The 18,642-nt window shown below is 38.0% G+C and overlaps 2 protein-coding genes across 2 annotated transcripts in view; both read left to right on the top strand.

Annotated features, from left to right (window-relative positions):
* Positions 1 to 18,353, top strand: part of LOC133385088 (cilia- and flagella-associated protein 47-like) — a 100,497-nt gene extending 82,144 nt beyond the window's left edge. Inside the window, exons 8-9 of the mRNA XM_061627396.1 lie at positions 14,835 to 15,003; positions 18,051 to 18,353. Coding sequence (XP_061483380.1) covers positions 14,835 to 15,003; positions 18,051 to 18,248 — 367 coding nt within the window. The 3' untranslated portion in view covers positions 18,249 to 18,353. The remainder of the gene's footprint in view (positions 1 to 14,834; positions 15,004 to 18,050) is intronic.
* Positions 9,425 to 9,996, top strand: LOC133385861 (ADP-ribose glycohydrolase OARD1-like). The gene has a single exon (XM_061629447.1). The coding sequence runs from the start codon at positions 9,527 to 9,529 to the stop codon at positions 9,977 to 9,979; it is 453 nt and encodes a 150-aa protein (XP_061485431.1). The 5' UTR covers positions 9,425 to 9,526; the 3' UTR covers positions 9,980 to 9,996.
* Positions 18,354 to 18,642: the final 289 nt, after the last annotated feature.

The following is an 18,642-nucleotide window of genomic DNA, read 5'->3' as shown; positions in this document are numbered from 1 at the left end:
AACTTTTCTTGAGTCATGAACCAACGATACATCATTTTATAAAAATTTTCTTTAAGATTATAGCATAATGTAAATTTCAAACCTTTTTTCCACATATTTTCCCATTGATCAATTTGTATATTATAACCAAAATTTTTTGCCCACTTGACCATACATTCTTTTACTTGTTCTTCTTCCATGTCCATTTTCAATAAAAATTTATACATTTTTGCAATTATACATTCATCATTTGTACACAAACCTATTTCAAAATCAGATTTATTTATTTCAAACCCATACATTTTCTTATCCAATTTGTATCTTTCTAACAATTGTAAATAGGCAAACCATTGAGAACTATATCCTTCCTTTATTAGTTGTTCTCTCTCTTTCATTATATATTCTCCATGCACATTTTCTAATAGTTCTTGGTAAGTTAACCATTTCTCTTTTCCAGCCATTTCTCTTCTATAAAATGCTTCTTGACTTGAAACACATAGTGGTATTTTCGAAAAAAACCTTGTTTTGTATTTATTCCATATTTTCAACAAAGGACGTCTTATAAAATGATTATTAAAATCCACATTAACTTTTACTTTATCATACCATAGATATCCATGCCATCCCCACTTCAGGTTGTGGCCCTCCAAATCCAATAATCTTTTGTTCCTCAATACAATCCATTCCTTTATCCAGACTAAGCAACAAGCAGCAAAATAAAGTCTCAGATTTGGTAATCCCAGTCCTCTTTCTTTGGCATCTTGTAATAGTTTAAATTTAACTCTTGTTTTTTTCCCCTGCCAAACAAATTTAGAAATATCTTTTTGCCATTGTTTAAAAGGTAAATCAGAGGATATGACAGGTATTGTTTGAAATAGAAACATCATTCTCGGCAATACATTCATTTTTATTACAGATATTCTACCCATTAATGACAACTGTAATTTATCCCATTTTAACAAATCTTTCTTAATCTCTGTCCATAATTTTTCATAATTATTATGAAACAACTTTGAATTTTTATTTGTCATAATAATACCTAAATATTTCACCTTTTCTTCTATTTTAAAATCTGTCTTCTCCATTAACTCTTTTTGATCCCTTAAAGATAAATTCTTCACCAACATCTTTGTTTTTTGGTTATTGATCTTAAATCCTGCTAATGGTCCAAATTCTTTTAATTTATCCATCAATACTTTAATTCCTTTCAAGGGATTTTCTAATACAATTATCAAGTCGTCAGCGGATGCTCTCAGTTTATATTCCTCTTTTTTTATCTTTATTCCCGAAATCCTTTTGTCTTGCCTTATGTCTCTAAGCAGCACTTCTAGAACCAAAATAAATAAAAGAGGGGACAGTGGACATCCCTGTCTTGTACCCTTTTGTATTTCACATGAGTCCGTTAAATCCCCATTGACAATTATCTGTGCCTTCTGTGATGTATAAATCGATCTGATCCATTTTATAAAATTATCTCCAAAATCCATTTGCTCTAGAACCTTAAACATAAATTTCCAATTCAAATTATCAAATGCTTTCTCAGCATCCAAGAAAATCAAAGCTGCTTGTATGTCATTTCGTTGTTCTAGATATTCCAACACATTCAAAACATTCCTGACGTTATCACGTAGTTGTCTTTTAGGTAAAAAACCCGCTTGATCTTCCTGAATAAATTGTTGCAATATTATTTTCATTCTTTCTGCCAAAATCATTGTAAAAATTTTGTAATCATTATTCAATAAAGATATTGGCCGATAATTTTTTGTTTTAGTTAGGTCCTGCTCCTCTTTCGGTATTAATGTTATATTAGCATTTTTCCAACTATCCGGTATCTTTCCCTCTTGCAAAATTGAATTCATTGTACATTGTAAAGGTAACAAGAGTTCCTCCTCCAAACATTTATAATACGCTGCCGATAATCCATCTGGTCCTGGTGCCTTTCCTAGTTTAATTTTACTTATTGCATCAGATATTTCTCTTAACGTAATAGGACCATTAATAGCTTGTCTCTGGAAATCTGTGATTTTAGGCAAATTCTGCTTAGATATATACTCTTCTATTTTTTCAAAAGGAATTTCCTGACATTTGTACAACATTGAATAATATTGATGAAAAGCTTTTTGGATTTTTACATTGTCTGTCAACATCTCTTCTCCTTCTTGTATCTTTAAAATGAGATTTTTTTGTCGTTCTTTTCTTAATTTATATGCCAACCATTTCCCCGGTTTATTTGCAAATTCAAAAGTCCTTTGTTTAGCAAAATTTAATTTCCTTTCAATTTCTCTAATTGTCAACATTGACACTTGTTTCTGTAACATTTTAATTTGATTTATAATGAAAACTTTAGTTGGATTCTTTTTCAATTCTTCCTCTTTCTGTTTTATTTCTTCCAAAATTAATTGCATTTTCTGTTGTTTCTTCTTTTTTAGTTCAGAATTACATTTAATAAAATATCCCCTCATAAATGCTTTACTTGTATCCCAAACAATATTTTCATCTGTTCCTTTGTATAAACTGTGTTCAAAAAACTCTTTTAATTTCTTCTTACATTCTTGCACTACTTTATCATTCTGTAATAAAGATTCATTTAGTCTCCATCTAAATCCAAGATTTTTTTTTTTTAAAGTCAATATCACAGGGTTATGATCCGAAAAAGTTTTTGGTAATACATCCATCTTGGAAATGTCTTTCACTAAATTTTTAGACATCCAAATCATATGAATCCTCGAAAATGTTTTATGTCTTTCTGAAAAGTAAGTAAATTCCTTTGCATTGTCATTTATATATCTCCAAGCATCCACCAATTCTAAATTTTCCATCAATTCAAAGCAGATCTTCGGCAGTTTGCCCTGTGTCTCTTTAATATTTTTCTCAGAAAGTCTATCCATTTTTGGTGAAATTACCCCATTCCAATCACCCATGACACACCAATGATCATATGCAAACTCTGATAATTTTTCCATGAGTCCTGTATAAAACCTTGTTTTATCTTCATTAGGGGCATAAATGCCCACTATCAAAATTTTTGTACCCTGTATGGTGATTTCAACTCCCACAAATCTGCCACTATCATCCAATAATATCAATTTAGGAGACAACTGTGAGTTAATATAAAGAACACCACCATTTTTTTTTAGATCCTGCCGAAATAAATTCTTCACCCAAATTTTTACAGATCAAATATTTAGAATCTTTCTTCTTAATATGAGTTTCTTGTAAACAAATTATATCCAATTTTAATTTTTTCAAATAATGAAATACTTTCTTTCTCTTCTGCGACGTATTAGCTCCATTTATATTCCAAGTTAGAAATTTGTAATCCATTTTTAGGCATGTGTTTTAGAAAAGTCTGTACCTGTTGCTCCCTTTAATTCATCATCATCTTTTTCTTTCTCTACCTGTTTCTGTTGACTTTGTTTCCCAGGAATTATATCCATGTCTTTGAATTTGTCTTCTTCCATGTGTTTTGAGGCTTTTCTCAAGAAATCCCTTGCTTTTTGAACAGTATTCAGTCGATACTTCTGTTGTCTAAATGTAAAAATCACTCCCTCTGGAACATCCCATCTAAATTGAATTTTACATTGTTTGAGTTTTTCTGTGAAGAAAGCATATTCTTTTCTCTTACGTAGAAGTCTAATAGGAATTTCCTTCATCACCAGTATTTCTTTACCGTCAATTTTGAAGACATTGTTAAAATGATGTTGCAAAACCATATCTCTGGTCCTCTTTTTTAGAAAATAAACAAGCACATCTCTTGGGATTTTTTTCATTGTTGCGTATCTGGAATTAATTCTATAAACTTTATCTATTTCAAATTCTATCCGGTCTTCATCCCAATCCAAGGATTTTACCAAGGCATTAACAATTTTCTCTCTAATATCTTCACCTGTTTCCTCAGGAATTGCTCGGAATCTCAAGCAATGTTCTTTATCTCTGAGTTCCATAACGGCAATATAGTCCAAATTTTTTTCCAATTCCACATTTAAAATGTCTGTTCTATTCTCCAAGGTTTGCACCTTGTCTTTAACATTTTTTACGTCCTGTGTTAGTTGCCCAATTGTATCTTTAATCTGATCCACTTCTGTTTTGATATGATCTTTCAAATCTTTAAAATCCTTTTTCATATTACGAAATTCATCTTTAAAAACTTGTCTGTCCTGTTTCATCTCTTGTTTCATCTCTTGTTTAAAATCATTAATCCCCTCCATGATTTTCTGGAACATGTCTATCCCTTCTTGTGTATCAATTGAACCTCTTCGCTCTAAAACTTTATCTGCTTTCCTGGTTGTCATTCTTGAAAAAAAAAAACCCTTTTCTATTATTAGTCAATGTTCCCAAACTTAGAGGCAAGCTGTTTCTTTTTTTCCTCCAACAATAAAAGAGTTAATATTCCAGGCCTGTTAATATGATCTAACCAGCACGGTTCTTATCTCCAGCATGTTCAGGAATGTAAAACAAATCCAGTTCTCAGCATCCAACAGCTAGTAACATACACGAACAGCAGATTCGTTAAAAAAAATAATAATCCAAGAAAAAAGGAATAAAAAAATAATCTCAGATATATTTCCTTCAAATAATCAAATCATCTTATCTAATAAATTGCCTCTTATCCGTTTTAATCTTTGTAATTCCAAATTTAAGCCAGCTTTTTGTCATAAAAAATAAAACAAGTTCTTTTAATTGCTCCCTTCTTCCTTAACTTTATATGAAAGAAAAAAAGTGTGACTCACCCAGATTTCTGAATTGCTGATTCATAAACAAGTCTCTTTTACGGTAGCAATTTAAGTCAAATGATAAGATTTAGACAGAAGGAGTCTCGCTCGTTAAAAACGTTTTTTGAAAGAAAAAAAAAGTCTCACTTATTTTCAGCACAGCTTGTTGGAAGTCCGGACTCCGTCTTCTGCTGCTAGATATGCCTTCTTATCTCAGGGGATTCCTGATCAAATCCAGCCATCTACAGCTCAATGAAGTTTCATGGATAATCTCTTCAGTTCCCCTTTATCTTGGAGAACATTTACGCCAGTCAAAGATTCCTCTTGACCGGCTTTTAACTGAAAAAAGCTTCCTCTGGGGCAGAGCTCCCTCAGAGACAACCACCAGCCAGCACTCCTTCCGGGAAGTCTCCCAACTTTCTGTTCCTCTGCTGATGAGTCAGTGTTGCTGCTTCTGTTGCTTTTCCTACTTGCAGCGGGCTGCAGAAAACCCATGTAGATGGTGAGGAGGAGCCAGTACTCCACACTCTGCCAGAGCTAGGGATAGGGTTTGCTTACTGGATCTGATCTGCTGGCAATCCATTGGATTGGAATGCTGTTACATCCTGTCTATGTTAGTTTCCACTATCGTCTTTTATTCTCTTCAATCTGAGTGTGTGTGAAAGAGATCGCAAGATCAGCAAATAGTTTAAATAGGAGTTTAAAGGTTAATGCCATAGATATCTTCTAGGCTTCCCCCTTTTAATCTCTATAATATTAATCCTCTAAATTGCTTTTAGAACATTTAGCATTTACAGGGTTTTGGAGCATTTTAGCATTTAGAGCATTAATACAACAGAGATTCGTCTTAAAATAAATAATAATAATAGTACATTTATTTTTGTTGTCCGTCTCTCATCTGGAACGCGGGTCCCAAGGTGGATTACAAAGATTTAAAATTGCAAAGCATACATGAAAACCATACAGAAATATAAAATACAAAACATACAGGGCATGACTAATGAAGGGAAGGTGAGCAGACAGATACCTAGATCCCAAACCATTGAGAGCTTTAAAGGTCAAAACCAGCACCCTGAATTGTACTCAGAAGCAAACTGGGAGCCAATGTAGCTCTTTTAGCACATGTGTAATGTGCTCAAAGAGGTTCTTTCTAGTTACCATCCTAACAGCTGCATTTTGAACGAGCTGAAGCTTCCGAGTAGTCTTCAAATGGAGCCCCACATAGAGTGCATTACAGTAATAGGGCTGCAGCTGGCACAACCTCTGAAGCTGAGCGAAAGCCCCCCTGGCTACCACCGCTACCTGATCTTCTAGCAGCAAGGCCAGATCCAGCAGGACTCCCAGACTGCAGACTTGCTCCTTCATGGGTAGTGCAACCCCAACCAGAGTGGGCCTACAGCCCCATTTCCTATTAGCATTTCTACTCACCAACAATACCTCTGTCTTGTCTGGATTTAATTTCAGCTTGTTCACCCACATTCAGCCCATTACAGCCTGGAGCCCCTGATGCAGCACCTGCACTGCATCCTTGGGATCTGATGTGACCACTCTGTAGAGCTGGATATCATCAGCATGCTGGTGGCAGCCCAGCCAACTTTTGTTGCTACTGCTTGGGCTCCAGACCTTTCTTAACTGAATTGTTATATCTAGCTGTCTATCTATCTAGCTGTCTATCTATCTATCTTCCGTCCGTCTGTCCGTCTATCTATCTGAGTTTAAAAGGGAAGCCTAGAAATGTGGGGGAGACTCTCTAGGCTTTTGTTTTAAACTCTGTAGCCTTGGTTCCTTAACTGAACTGGTTCAAAAAAAGGAGTTTAAATTGGAAGCCTAGAAATATGAGGGAGCCTCTCAAGCTTTCATTGAAAACTCTGTAGGCTTGGGTCATTCCCTGGAGTTAATTCCAGTGTTGGAAAAAGCTGCTGAAGTTTGGAGCAAAGCATTTAACTCCACAGGGATAGGAATTAGGCAGAATATTTTAAAATTCAGTGGAATTCAGGTCCATCTCTAGCCACAACCTCACTCTGATACAGTAACCCCATCCTGGGTGGGGTGCATGACTTGTGGATGGTGCAGCAAGGAGAAGTACACAGACCAGCACATGCAGACATCATGTATTTGCACCACTGCTGTGCAGCCCTTTTTGCTTCCTCCTGCTGGGGGGCTCCTGGTTGGCTGAATAGTTCCTTCTAAGGGAGCATAAGGGGCCCATATTGGTGCTCCTCTGCCCCATTCCTCGTGCTCCTCTCCTTGCCAGTGACTGAAGCACTGCAAAATAGCTTCCTTTTGGATCCATTTGCCAGCAACCCAGACAGGCAGCAGCAGCTGCTCCTCAGTGGTGATGAGCCCCTTCCAACATCAGGCCCAGTGTAGCTGTACCACCTGTACCCGTCTCTCAGTGGCCCTGCCTATGGGGGTAGGGAAAAAAACTGGGGATGAAATCAGAATGAAAGGAACAAAGGTCACACACCCCAAGAATGACCCATGAGGAGGGCTTCCACCTCACACCAAAATTTCACTCCAGCACTATCTTTTTTGCACCCCCACTGAAGGCAATGAGGCTGAGGAAAAGGACAGAGTGATTTTGCTCAGCCCATGGATTGAACTGAAGTTCTTCTGATTTTTCTTTTTTGGAAGAACTCAAGTAATTTGTGTTGCTTTGGGAAGGTTGCCTATCTCTAAATTGTGGGAACAGGGAAGCTTTCATAATTTTAAAATTGAACTTTCATTGCCTGTTCAGTTAAGTGTTTGGAAGAGAGAAATGTGTGTGAGAGAGAAATGGAATCTTAACATCCTCACTTTCCAAGGATGTCCTTGGCCATTATTGATTTTCTAAAAAGAGCCCACTTCTTGCATCTGTGTATCTGAGATGGACAGTTGTTATAGCTATCTCCTGGCTGTCAGTGGAGAGGATTTTTGAAAACATGGCAGTGCTTTCTGTCACAATGGTGAAGCTATCAGGTTCAATAGAATAGGCTGTTTTAGAGCACATAAGTTGAAGCAATTGCATTGGCGATGTGTAATCTGCTGGTAGGTGTTTGATAATAGTGAAGAGATCTAATGTTCCCAGAAAAGGTATAATAAAATCTGAATCATTATAGTTATATACAGTAGAAAGAGGACTCCTGATGCAAGCTTGATACAACCTATTCATGTCAGAGAAACCATAGAACCTTTATTACTTGGAAATTATCTCTCCCCCTTTCCCTGTTCTTTCTGTTCTCCAGCGAAGATTGTAATTTGTTATGCTGTCAATTCCTTTCACACACCCCTCCCCGCTTCTTTCTTCATATTTTTCTTCACCCTTTTCTGAGTAATAGGAAAACCTGCTTTTGGTAGACATAAGAAAAGAATTCTGGCCTTGTTGACCTTTTACCTGAAGTTGATGGGAGTAAGGGAGAACAAAAAGGGATTTGATTCCCTCCCTGTGTTTATGGGCAGTGATTTCATTATGAAAATTGCATATACAGAGAGGTGCCCCTGGGAGAGTAGGCTGCAAAATTTCAGAAGTATGTGGGCAGGGGCTAGGGAGTTAAGATGAATGGGGGGAAATGGTTCAGGCTTATGTTCTGCTCAGTTGGCACTAAAAGTCACACAAGTGCAAAATTTATTTGAAAGGAGTGGGTGTGTGGGCACGTGGCACAAAGGCAGGACTGGAACAGCCGGTATTTTCCAAGAAAGCACCACTAGTAGAACTAGCAAAGACCATAGAACAGACAAGAACCAGGTAACCAGAAAGATAACCCCCAAAGACGCAAAGCCCTTCACAGAATTGTTGTGGATAGTGATACGGGGCCCCAAGAGTAATTTAGTACTTGGAATGTTCGATTGTCCCCCTAACCAAAATGCTGAGGGAGATCTTGAGGTGAAAAATGAAATTGAAGAAGCATCCAAACTAGGAAATGTTGTAGTATTTAGTGACTTCAACTACCCTGCCATAGACTGGCTACATATGTGTTCCAGTAATGACAAAAGGGTAAAATGTCTAGATACCCTAAATGACTGTGCCCTAGAATAGTTAGTCACCCAACCACAGGGACGGCAACCCTGGGCTTAATCTTAAGTGGCACCCAGGACCTGGTGCAAGATGTAAATGTTGCTGAACCAATTGGGATCAATGAATATAGTGTTACTAAATTAAAAATATATGTAAATGGCCAATTGCCAAGAAAATCCAACACGATCACATTTGACTTCAAAAAAGTAAATTTCCCCACTATGAGATAATTGGTAAAAAGAAAGTTAAAAGGCAAAGTTCAGAGGGTAAATCGCTCAAAATGCTTGGGAATTGTTTAAAACAAAATATTAGAAGCTCAACTGGAGTGTATACTGCAGATCAAGAAAGGTACCACTGTGGCCAAGAGGATGCCGACATGGTTAACGAGCAGAGTCAAAAAAGCTATTAGAGGCAAGAAGACTTCCTTCAAAAAATGGAAATCTTGTCTGAATGAGGAGTATAAAAAGGAACACAAACTCTGACAAAAGAAATGGAAGTAGACAATAAGAGATGCTAAAGGAATTTAAGGAGCACATTGCTAAAAACATACATGCCAACAAAACAATTATTTAAATTCATTCAAAGCAGGAAACCATCTAGGGAGGCGGTTGGACCCTTGGATGACAAGGGAGTCAAAGGTGTGTTAAAGCAGGATAAGGAGATTACAGAGAAGCTAAATGAATGAATGAATAGTCGTGTGCACTAGTTAGACTCTTCATTCCCTTCCCCTCCTTCTACTTTTAATTATTTGCTCTACGCATGTGCAGGGCAGGATGCATTTCTGTGTCTTTTTTCCTTGTTCTTATATCTGAAGAAATCCTGAAAAGTCCTCCATACTATCATGGCTAGCGCCCGGTCGGCAAAAGAAGAAAGAATCAGGTACATACAGGGAGACCTTTTTACATGTCCTGGAACAGACTCCTTGGCTCATTGTATCAGTGAGGATTGTCATATGAGTGCTGGCATAGCTGCCATTTTTAAGAAGAAGTTTGGTGGTGTTCAGGAGCTCTTGAACCAGAAAAAGAAGACTGGGGATGTGGCTGTTCTGAAGAGAGAGAATCGATATGTGTACTATCTGATTACAAAGAACAAATACTTTCATAAGCCTACCTATGACAATCTACGGAAGAGCTTGGAAGCGATGAAAATCCATTGCCTTAATAATGCTGTAACTTGTATTTCTATGCCGAAGATTGGGTGTGGACTTGACCGCCTGAATTGGAGTAAAGTTTCAACAATGCTTGATGAAGTATTTGAGGATACAGATGTTAGCATTACAGTTTATACCCTTTAATTTATTATCCTTTTGTATTCTGTGTTTGTAACTGATTTGTGAAAAGATGGTGATATGATTTTGTTCTATTTCCCTTTCTCTTTCAGACATTTCTCACCATTACTAATATCCAATCATAGACAGTGTTTTGTAGAAATTTATAGTTAAAGCTTTTAATTTTTAATCTCTAATTTTTAGGATTTTGATTATGTCTATATGGAATGTACTTGTGTTTGGTTGTAAGTCGCCCAGAGTGGCAGATTAACCTCTGCCAGATGGGCGTCTAACAAATCTCATAAATAAATAAATAAATAAATAAATAAATAAATTCTTGGCATCTATCTTCACAGTGGAGTACAAAGGGCAAATCCCTGTGCCTGAACTAACTTTTGCAGGAAGGGAGTCTGGGGAACTGAGACAAATAGTGGTAACGAGAGAGGAAGTTCTAGGCTTAATGGACAATATAAAAACTGACAAATCACCGGGCCCGGATGGCATCCACCCGAGAGTTCTCAAAGAACTCAAATGTGAAATTGCTGATCTGCTAACTAAAATATGTAACTTGTCCCTCGGGTCCTCCTCCGTGCCTGAGGACTGGAAAGTGGCAAATGTAACGCCAATCTTCAAAAAGGGATCCAGAGGGGATCCCGGAAATTACAGGCCAGTTAGCTTAACTTCTGTCCCTGGAAAATAGTGGTGATGAGAGCTGAAATTCTAGGCTTAATAGTCAAACTAAAACTGACAAATTGCCAGGTCCAGATGGCACCCACCCAAGAGTTCTCAAAGCACTCAAATATGAGATCACTAATATTCTAACAAACATAAATAACCTGTCCCTTAGATCTGCCTCCATACCTGAGAACTGGAAAGTGGTCAATGTAACACCAATCTTTAAAAAGGAATCTGGGGGAATCCCAGAAATTACAGGATGGTTAGTTTAATGACTGCCCTGGGTAAACTAGTAGAAAGTATTGTTAGAGATAAAATATCCAAGCATATAGAAGAGTTAACCTTGCTGAAGCAGAACCAGCCTGTCTTCTGCAAGGATAAGTCCTGTCTCACTAATCTATTAGAGTTCTTTGAGAGTGTCAACAAGCATATAGATGTAGGTGATCTGGTTGACACAGTGTACTTGGACTTTCAAAAAGCTTTTGACAAGGTACCTCAAAGACTCCCGAGTAAATTTAGTAATCATGGAATAAGAGAAGAGGTACTTGTGTGGATCAGTAATTGGTTAAGTAGCAAGAAGCAGAGGGTATGAATAAATGGACAGTTCTCCCAAGGGAGGGCTATAGAAAGTGGAGTCCCCCAAGGATCGGTATTTGGGCCTTTGCTTTTTAACTTGTTCATAAATGACCTGGAATTAGGGGTGAACAGTGAGGTGGCCATGTTTGCTGATAATACTAAATTGTTCAGGGTTGTTAAAAAAAAGGGGTATTACAAAGAGCTCCAACAAGACCCCTCCAAACAGAGTGAATGGGTGGTAAAATGGCAAATGCAATTTAGTGTAAACAAGTGTAAAGGTATGCATATTGGAGCAAAAAATCTTAATTTCACATATACTCATGGGGTCTGAACTGGCAGTGACTGACCAGAAACGAGACCTTGGAGTCATAGTGGATAGTTTGTTGAAGATGTTAGTTGAGTGCACAGCAGCTGAGAAAAAGTGACATGATAGAAGTGTATAAAATTATGCATGGCATGGAGAAAGTGATTAGAGAAAAGTTTTTCTCCCTCTCTTATAATGCTGGAACTTGTGGTCATCCAATGAAGATTCAGGACAGACAAAAGAAAGTATTTCTTCATACAAGTTAAACTAAGGAATTCTCTCCTACAAGAGGCAGCGATGGCCACTAACTTGGATGGCTTTGAAAGAGGATTCGACAAAAGGATGGAGAAAAAGGCTGTCAATGGCTACTGGCCATGATGGCTGTGCTTTGCATCCATAGGCAGAGGGAGTCTGTTTCCAAATACCAATTGCTGAAAACCGCAGGAGGGGAAAGTGCTCTTTACACTCAGGTCTTGCTTGCGGGTTTCCCATGGGCAACTGGTTGGCCACTGTGAGAAGAGGATGCTGGACTAGATGGGCCATTGGCCTGATCCATTAGGCTCTTCTTATGTTCTTAATATATTTGATATCAGTCCCTGGCTGCATTAACAGTGTAAATAAAACACACACGCACACACACACATTTATTTCATTCAAGGGTTTGCAGATTTCTCTCCAAAAGTGCAGTGGGGTCATCCATTGAGCTGAAATATCATTTTGTGTCTAAATGTCATGCCCCAGAGTGATTGATTAAAGTGAAGTTTCTCTTGGACAGGTACATAATGCAATCAATGATGATAAATGATGGACCCTTTATATTCCTCTAGATATGTCATCATTTTCTTGAAAAGTACCTATCAACTACCTTGTGCTTGTCATATTAAACTTTACCACTGTAAATTATCTCATGATAACAAGACTACCTTGAAATGTGCATTTTGAACAATATCTAATTGCTGGCTTTTAAAAGCCCCACTTATCTTTAATAACTTTTGCTTCTAGAAAAGGCAGTCATAGAATTGAAAAATGTTTCTCTGAGAAGTTAAACCGCTTTGCATAATGTACTTAACTTTTCATTACTGTGGACCTATGTGGATTCACATGATCTGTTCAGGTGTTCTACTTATCTGTTTAATCAACATGCAAGGGGAAGGGAGTGAACAGACACACTAACTCCTCCCTCATTGGCCTCCATGGGTTAGATGGATAACTTTGGCAGTAGGGAACCTTTTCTACTTGTGTAAGATCCCCACACCGTGTACAATTCTGTTTTTTTGGGGGGATTCTAAATCGCATGGGGAGCCTACACTAGTAGAGAAGACTCTCTTCTGAAGTTATTCTTCCAACTTGTGGAGAGGGCGGCACTGGAGAGGCAGAGTTTGTGTGCTCATCTTCATGCTCTCCCTTCACACGTTGATTAAACACAGAACCCTTGAGGAGAGCCTTACTGTCACTGAGACCTATATTTTGGGTTAAAGATTCCTAGGCATTGCATTGTATATAAAAGAACTGTGTATTATAGAAAAATACAGTAATCAATCGCTTTGAGACACCAAGTGATCCAGTTTACCTTCCTGAAATGTTCTATGAGGACGAATTAATTTGAACAGGGTGTAATCTAACAAACTTGACAACATTTCCACTGATGTGTAAAGACATTAGGGGGCGTAAAATAATAATTGGGCATTATTATTGTTATTGTTTGAAGATAAATATTTTGTAATTATAAGTTGCTTCAGGTGCCAAGATTACTTCAATTGTAATGATTGCACCACTACAAAATAACCATTGGCTCAGTGCTTTTAAAAGTATGTAGGTCATTTGAAATGTGGTGTTGGAGGAGAGCTTTGCGCATACCATGGACTGCGAAAAAGACAAATAATTGGGTGTTAGAACAAATTAAACCAGAACTATCACTAGAAGCTGAAATGATGAAACTGAGTTTATCATACTTTGAACACATAATGAGAAGACATGATTAATTAGAAAAGATAATAATGCTGGGAAAAACAGAAGACAGTAGAAAAAGAGGAAGGCCAAACAAGAGATGGATTGATTCCATAAAGGAAACCACAGACCTGAACTTACAAGATCTAAACAGGGTGGTTCATGACAGATGCTCTTGGAGGTCGCTGATTCATAGGATCGCCATAAGTCGTAGTCGACTTGGCGGCACATAATAACAAAGGTGTTTCAGATGAGGTCTACCTTCAACTGTGTGCTAATAGTGCCATGAAATAGTGGGATTGCTGGCACTTCAAATTCTGTAAACAGAAACTATCAACAGGGTAATAATCCTCACATTCGTGTTACAGAGACTAGCATATGGTTCTTAATACAGTAAGTCTGGCTGGCACTAGCAGGATCTGAAAGCAGGGACAACAGCTACCTTTCCTAGCATGCACTCTTTTAGGGTTTGCTCAGTACTTTTATTTATTCTCCAAAGACAAGTTGGACATATTTTCCTCTGGTAAGTTATGCGGAATGATTACTTGGAAATCTAGCATCCATAATTGGAAAACTACCACTGGATGTCCCCTTAGGCTCATGATGCGTTAGAATGGTAATTTGGGCTATGTAGGCCTTCATTTCATTTATGCTTTTGAACAGCCTGTACTGCTGGAATTGCATTGGTTCTGTCCATAATTCCTCTGGTATCTGCAAGAGAGGTGGTGAACGGGAAATTGCAGTGTCGAGTTTCTACATCTGATTCGATGCACAACTCTGTTCTGTCCTACAGGAATGTTGTCAGCAACATTTGTTTCATGGAATGCAAGTTTCTGAACTCTTATTGACAGTCTTTGTATAGATTGAATAAACTTTCTAGTAGTTTTTTTTAAAATTGGAACTTACTAGGCTAATATTTTTCCTAAGCAATTGTTTTAGATTTTGAAACTGGCGTTACTGTGGTAATTTTGTGTGTGTGATTTCCTGCCGCCTTCACTTACTTTGGAAGACTCCCTTCCAGACTCCTTGAAAGACATCTGGCAGATTTAATGAAACACATCTGCCTCCTGCTGCCCAAGCAAGGAGACAACCACTAGTTACATTAGTGCCTGCAGTGAGGAGGATAATGCCAGTTGTTTGTTTTTTAAAAATTATTCTTATTGGCCATGCCTCTTACAATTCTGCAAGCATTTCAAAAAGTCCATCCAGTAGGCTGGCTAAGCAAACCAATGTACTAACTAAACTGAGTAACAGGATGTACAGCTATATGGTATCATTAATGTTTAATTACTACGGTCCTGTGGCAGGATACCAATTATTTAGGACTACCATTGCATGGTGATAAATATTGTATGATATATTTTCTCTGCCCTTCACTAGGTACCCGGAGCCTTACACGGCATACTTCTTAACAGGCAGCGATCCAGAATTTGTTGTATCGCCTCAAGCTGGGGAACTTCTTCCACTTGACACAGCAGGTACCTGCATAACTGTTGGATTCAAGCCCAATATGTACAGCAAGAAACATAAAGCAACATTAGTAATACAGGTGAGCCCTAACAATGGGATTCTTGATAGGGGACTTTACTGGAGTAAGCTCATGGATTTAAGGATTTTCTTCCTAAAAATAAATGCTACAAAACATTATCTCTATTGCTAGATTTTCCTTCTAGTGAAATAGATCAGCTTCACTGTAAAGAAAGTACCTGAAAAAGAATTTATGTTCTTGATTGCATCAGTCTTTCCTGCTATCCTAGACATTTTTTCCAAGTTTATTCCCTGGTGCATCTGAAGAGGAATGTTTCAAATCATGGTAGGGAAGAGTTGCCTTTTTTTCTTCTTGATTTTGGGTCTATGTTTCTGAGTTACTCTTCTCAAGTTTCTCTTCTCAGGTCTCTTGAGCTTAGGGTGTGTCAGCTAAGCTTCTTTTAGTGATGCTGGATCCACCCCTTTAAGTGATGGTGATCATGTTGCTTTAGGTTCACTTGTGTTGCCCTGTTTTGTTGTTGCTACCAGAAGAAACTTATGACATGAAATGTTTGGGAAGTATTACCTAAACAGATCTTCCTAGAGTTAGGGGGAAATGCTGGCAATTCAGGTCGTGAGTCAGTTAAAGCATTTCCTACTGAGTAGAATTAGGGGATGTTGGTAGCTGGGGACATAAAGAAAGTGGCACCTTTAACTGTGGACTAGGAGAAGAAGAAAAGAATTCTGAACTTGGAGATGTTCTGTTGGACAGGAATTCAAATTTGGATATGTTTCTAATGTTACTTTTTCAGTCTTGCTATAATGATTCTCTTTCATTTTATTTTCATGTGATATGAGAGCCCCAATGAGGAGAATGTGGCATCTTTCTTTAGTGAAGCTCCCTTTCATTGATGTACCTGTTTTTTAAAATATAGAACACTGTTCTTCAACCTTGGGTCCCTAGTGTTGTTGGACCTCAACTCCCATCATCCCCAGACAGCATGGTCAATGGTCAGGGATGGTGGGAGTTGTAGTCCATCAACATCTGGGGACCTAAGGTTGAAGAACACTGATCTAGAATAATGTTGCTTAATTGAATCAGTCAATATGTACCCAGAACCTTTCCTCATTCCACGAATCTATCCAGGTCTCAGCACATGAAGATACCAGACAATTGGAGCATTTGAATGAGTCACATTACACACGTTTTCAGCACACCAACTGTACTATGTATTATTTTAGATAACCATACATTTTGGTTGGTAAATTGGTTTAGACCTTGAATTTAACTCTAAATCGTTAGCCTCTTAGTGATATCCTAGCCCAGGATTCCAGAAAAATCCCAGAACTATGACCTGGGCTACTCTAGAAGGGTTGCATGTAGATTATCTATGGAGTGGACCCTTGGCGATTATTCTGCACGTATTAATAGTTACTGTCCAGGACCATTTGAGCTGATACTCCTTATTTATTACAGAATAATAAGGGGAAGGGAGTGATAGGCATGTAGCCTTTTAGAGACAGATGTTCTATTATTAGTTATTCAGGTAGGGTGTGTGTGCTGGGCTTCCCCAGCCTCACTGATCCTGATGCTGCCCTACCTCATCTCCCCCAATGAATGTAGCACTGCTGCAAGGGGGGCACCACTGCCACTCCACCCCGACCCCCATGCACTGCTGCTGTAATACACTATAATACAGCCACAGACTGTTCTATTTCTATTAGGATAAATAAATGAAAATAGCTAAAGACTATTCTCCTAGGCCCCCACCCACCCATTCCAATATGACATAGCTCTTTTAAAATATGAGTTTCTACCCTGATTATGCTTGTAATATTGTGATAACTTTGTTCATAGAACTTGATTGATTATTATCTTTTGTGGGTTTTTTGCCAACTTCTTAAATACATAAACCTGACCCTCATAGTTTTATAGGATTGTGTGTAGTAGATGAGAATGATACCATTTATCTATGTTTGGATTTCTCCCAGGAGAAGTAGTTAATAGCAGAAAATGATTTGCCTCTGGTTTTTAAGGAGTATTGTTGATGGCAACACAGTCAGTTCATCAGTTTTCTCTAAGGTTTCATAAACTGTTCCAGTTTAAAGTTGAAGGCTTAGGCTCATTATGAAACTAAGAATTTGACATTTGGCTATCTGCAAAAATGGCAGTTCCTTCAAAAGTTGCTCGGTGAGGACATGTGGGCGGGGCAGGAAGCACAGCACCACTCTCTCCTTCACACAATTGTGTAATCACATCAGGAAAGAACACTTGAAAGGGGCTAGTGCCTGCTTTGATGTAATCAATGGGGCTGCACCAGTAACCTCACTGTAGAGTTCTTTAGGAGCATTGCCATCGTTATTATTACAATTCATGTACTGCTATCCTACCTTCCCTTTAAACTGAAACTGGATGTTTGAAACAAGTTGTAGGAGAGAGATTTGAGGTACTTGAGTATCCTACTCCCTCCTTGTTTGAACATCCAAATCCATAATGGATTAGCATGGGAGCCTTATTCAAATCTCTGAAGAGCAGTGCGATGCCAGTGGGAGGGGCACTGCTTTTTCTCTGCAGCAACAAAGCTCTTGCTATAGGATTTCATAGAACCATGTCACACTCCCTGCAGGTACAGAATTTACAGTGTAGAATTCTGAGCTGCTTTTGCCACCAGTATTATGAGATGATGCACTTGACCCAAACAAACAAAGATACTAAAAGCTGATGCTGTTTATTTCAAGCATCCCCTTTAATCCCTGGGGTACAAATAAAGCCAGAAGCCCATTTATTATTTCTGCTTGCTCCCTGCTGTGAAATAATTCCCTCAGAAACTGCATCTCAAACTGTTGAGCATTAACAAGAGTTTTGATTACCTAGGGCGCTCGACAATAAGCATATTTTTAAGACACTGCTCTTAGTTCATAAAATTAAATGTTCTGCCTTGTTCATTATTATATGGTAATTTTTTTTCACCATGGTGTAGTTCTGGTAATGTGGCTTTTCAAGGCACCCCCTATGTAGGAAACAATAAATGACTTAATTACACATGTTGTGGCAAATAGCTGTTGTGTGCTTCACTGTAATAGACTATGAACTCAATTTCTACTGAAATTTCTCATCTGTGTTTTCAGACCGCAGCAATGCAATGGATGTATGAGATCAATGGCCTGCCACCACAAACTATGCCACCAACTTCATCAGCAAAAGTTGATTGCAGAAATGCCTATGTGAGATCAGCAACAGTGCAACAACGCAATTTTGTACGTGAAAATATGAAGCTGTTATCCACTGGTGTGTCTTCCACTATCAAAGGAGCACCACTCACTTAAGGGCAAAATAAACCATAATGACCCTATTTTAGTAAAAAAAAAGTATTTTTAGAACAAGTATATTTACTCAAAACTAAATAGTATATAGACATATATCTATCCTGAATATTAAAACAATAAATGTTGCAACATTCTAGTGAGCAACTGAATGTAGAGTTTGTTTTATCTACTTGGGAGAATGTGGTAGAAAATTTACCTGGGTTTCTTTGATCAAGGGATAATGGCATATGAGCACAAAAACACTGCAAGATCTGCAATGCCCTAACATTGGCATAACACTGCACATTTTCAAAAGATAGCTATAAAGATAGAAAAACTAGTGTGAAGTATAGGTTTCCGTTTCAATCTACAATCTGTATTTCCAAAGCTAAAGCAGGTGCTTAGGAAGGCGTTG

Source organism: Rhineura floridana, chromosome 5, assembly GCF_030035675.1.
Source record: "Rhineura floridana isolate rRhiFlo1 chromosome 5, rRhiFlo1.hap2, whole genome shotgun sequence".
Lineage (NCBI taxonomy): Eukaryota > Metazoa > Chordata > Lepidosauria > Squamata > Rhineuridae > Rhineura > Rhineura floridana.
Note: the sequence above shows the minus strand (reverse complement) of the source record. Positions and strands in the feature narration are given on the sequence as shown.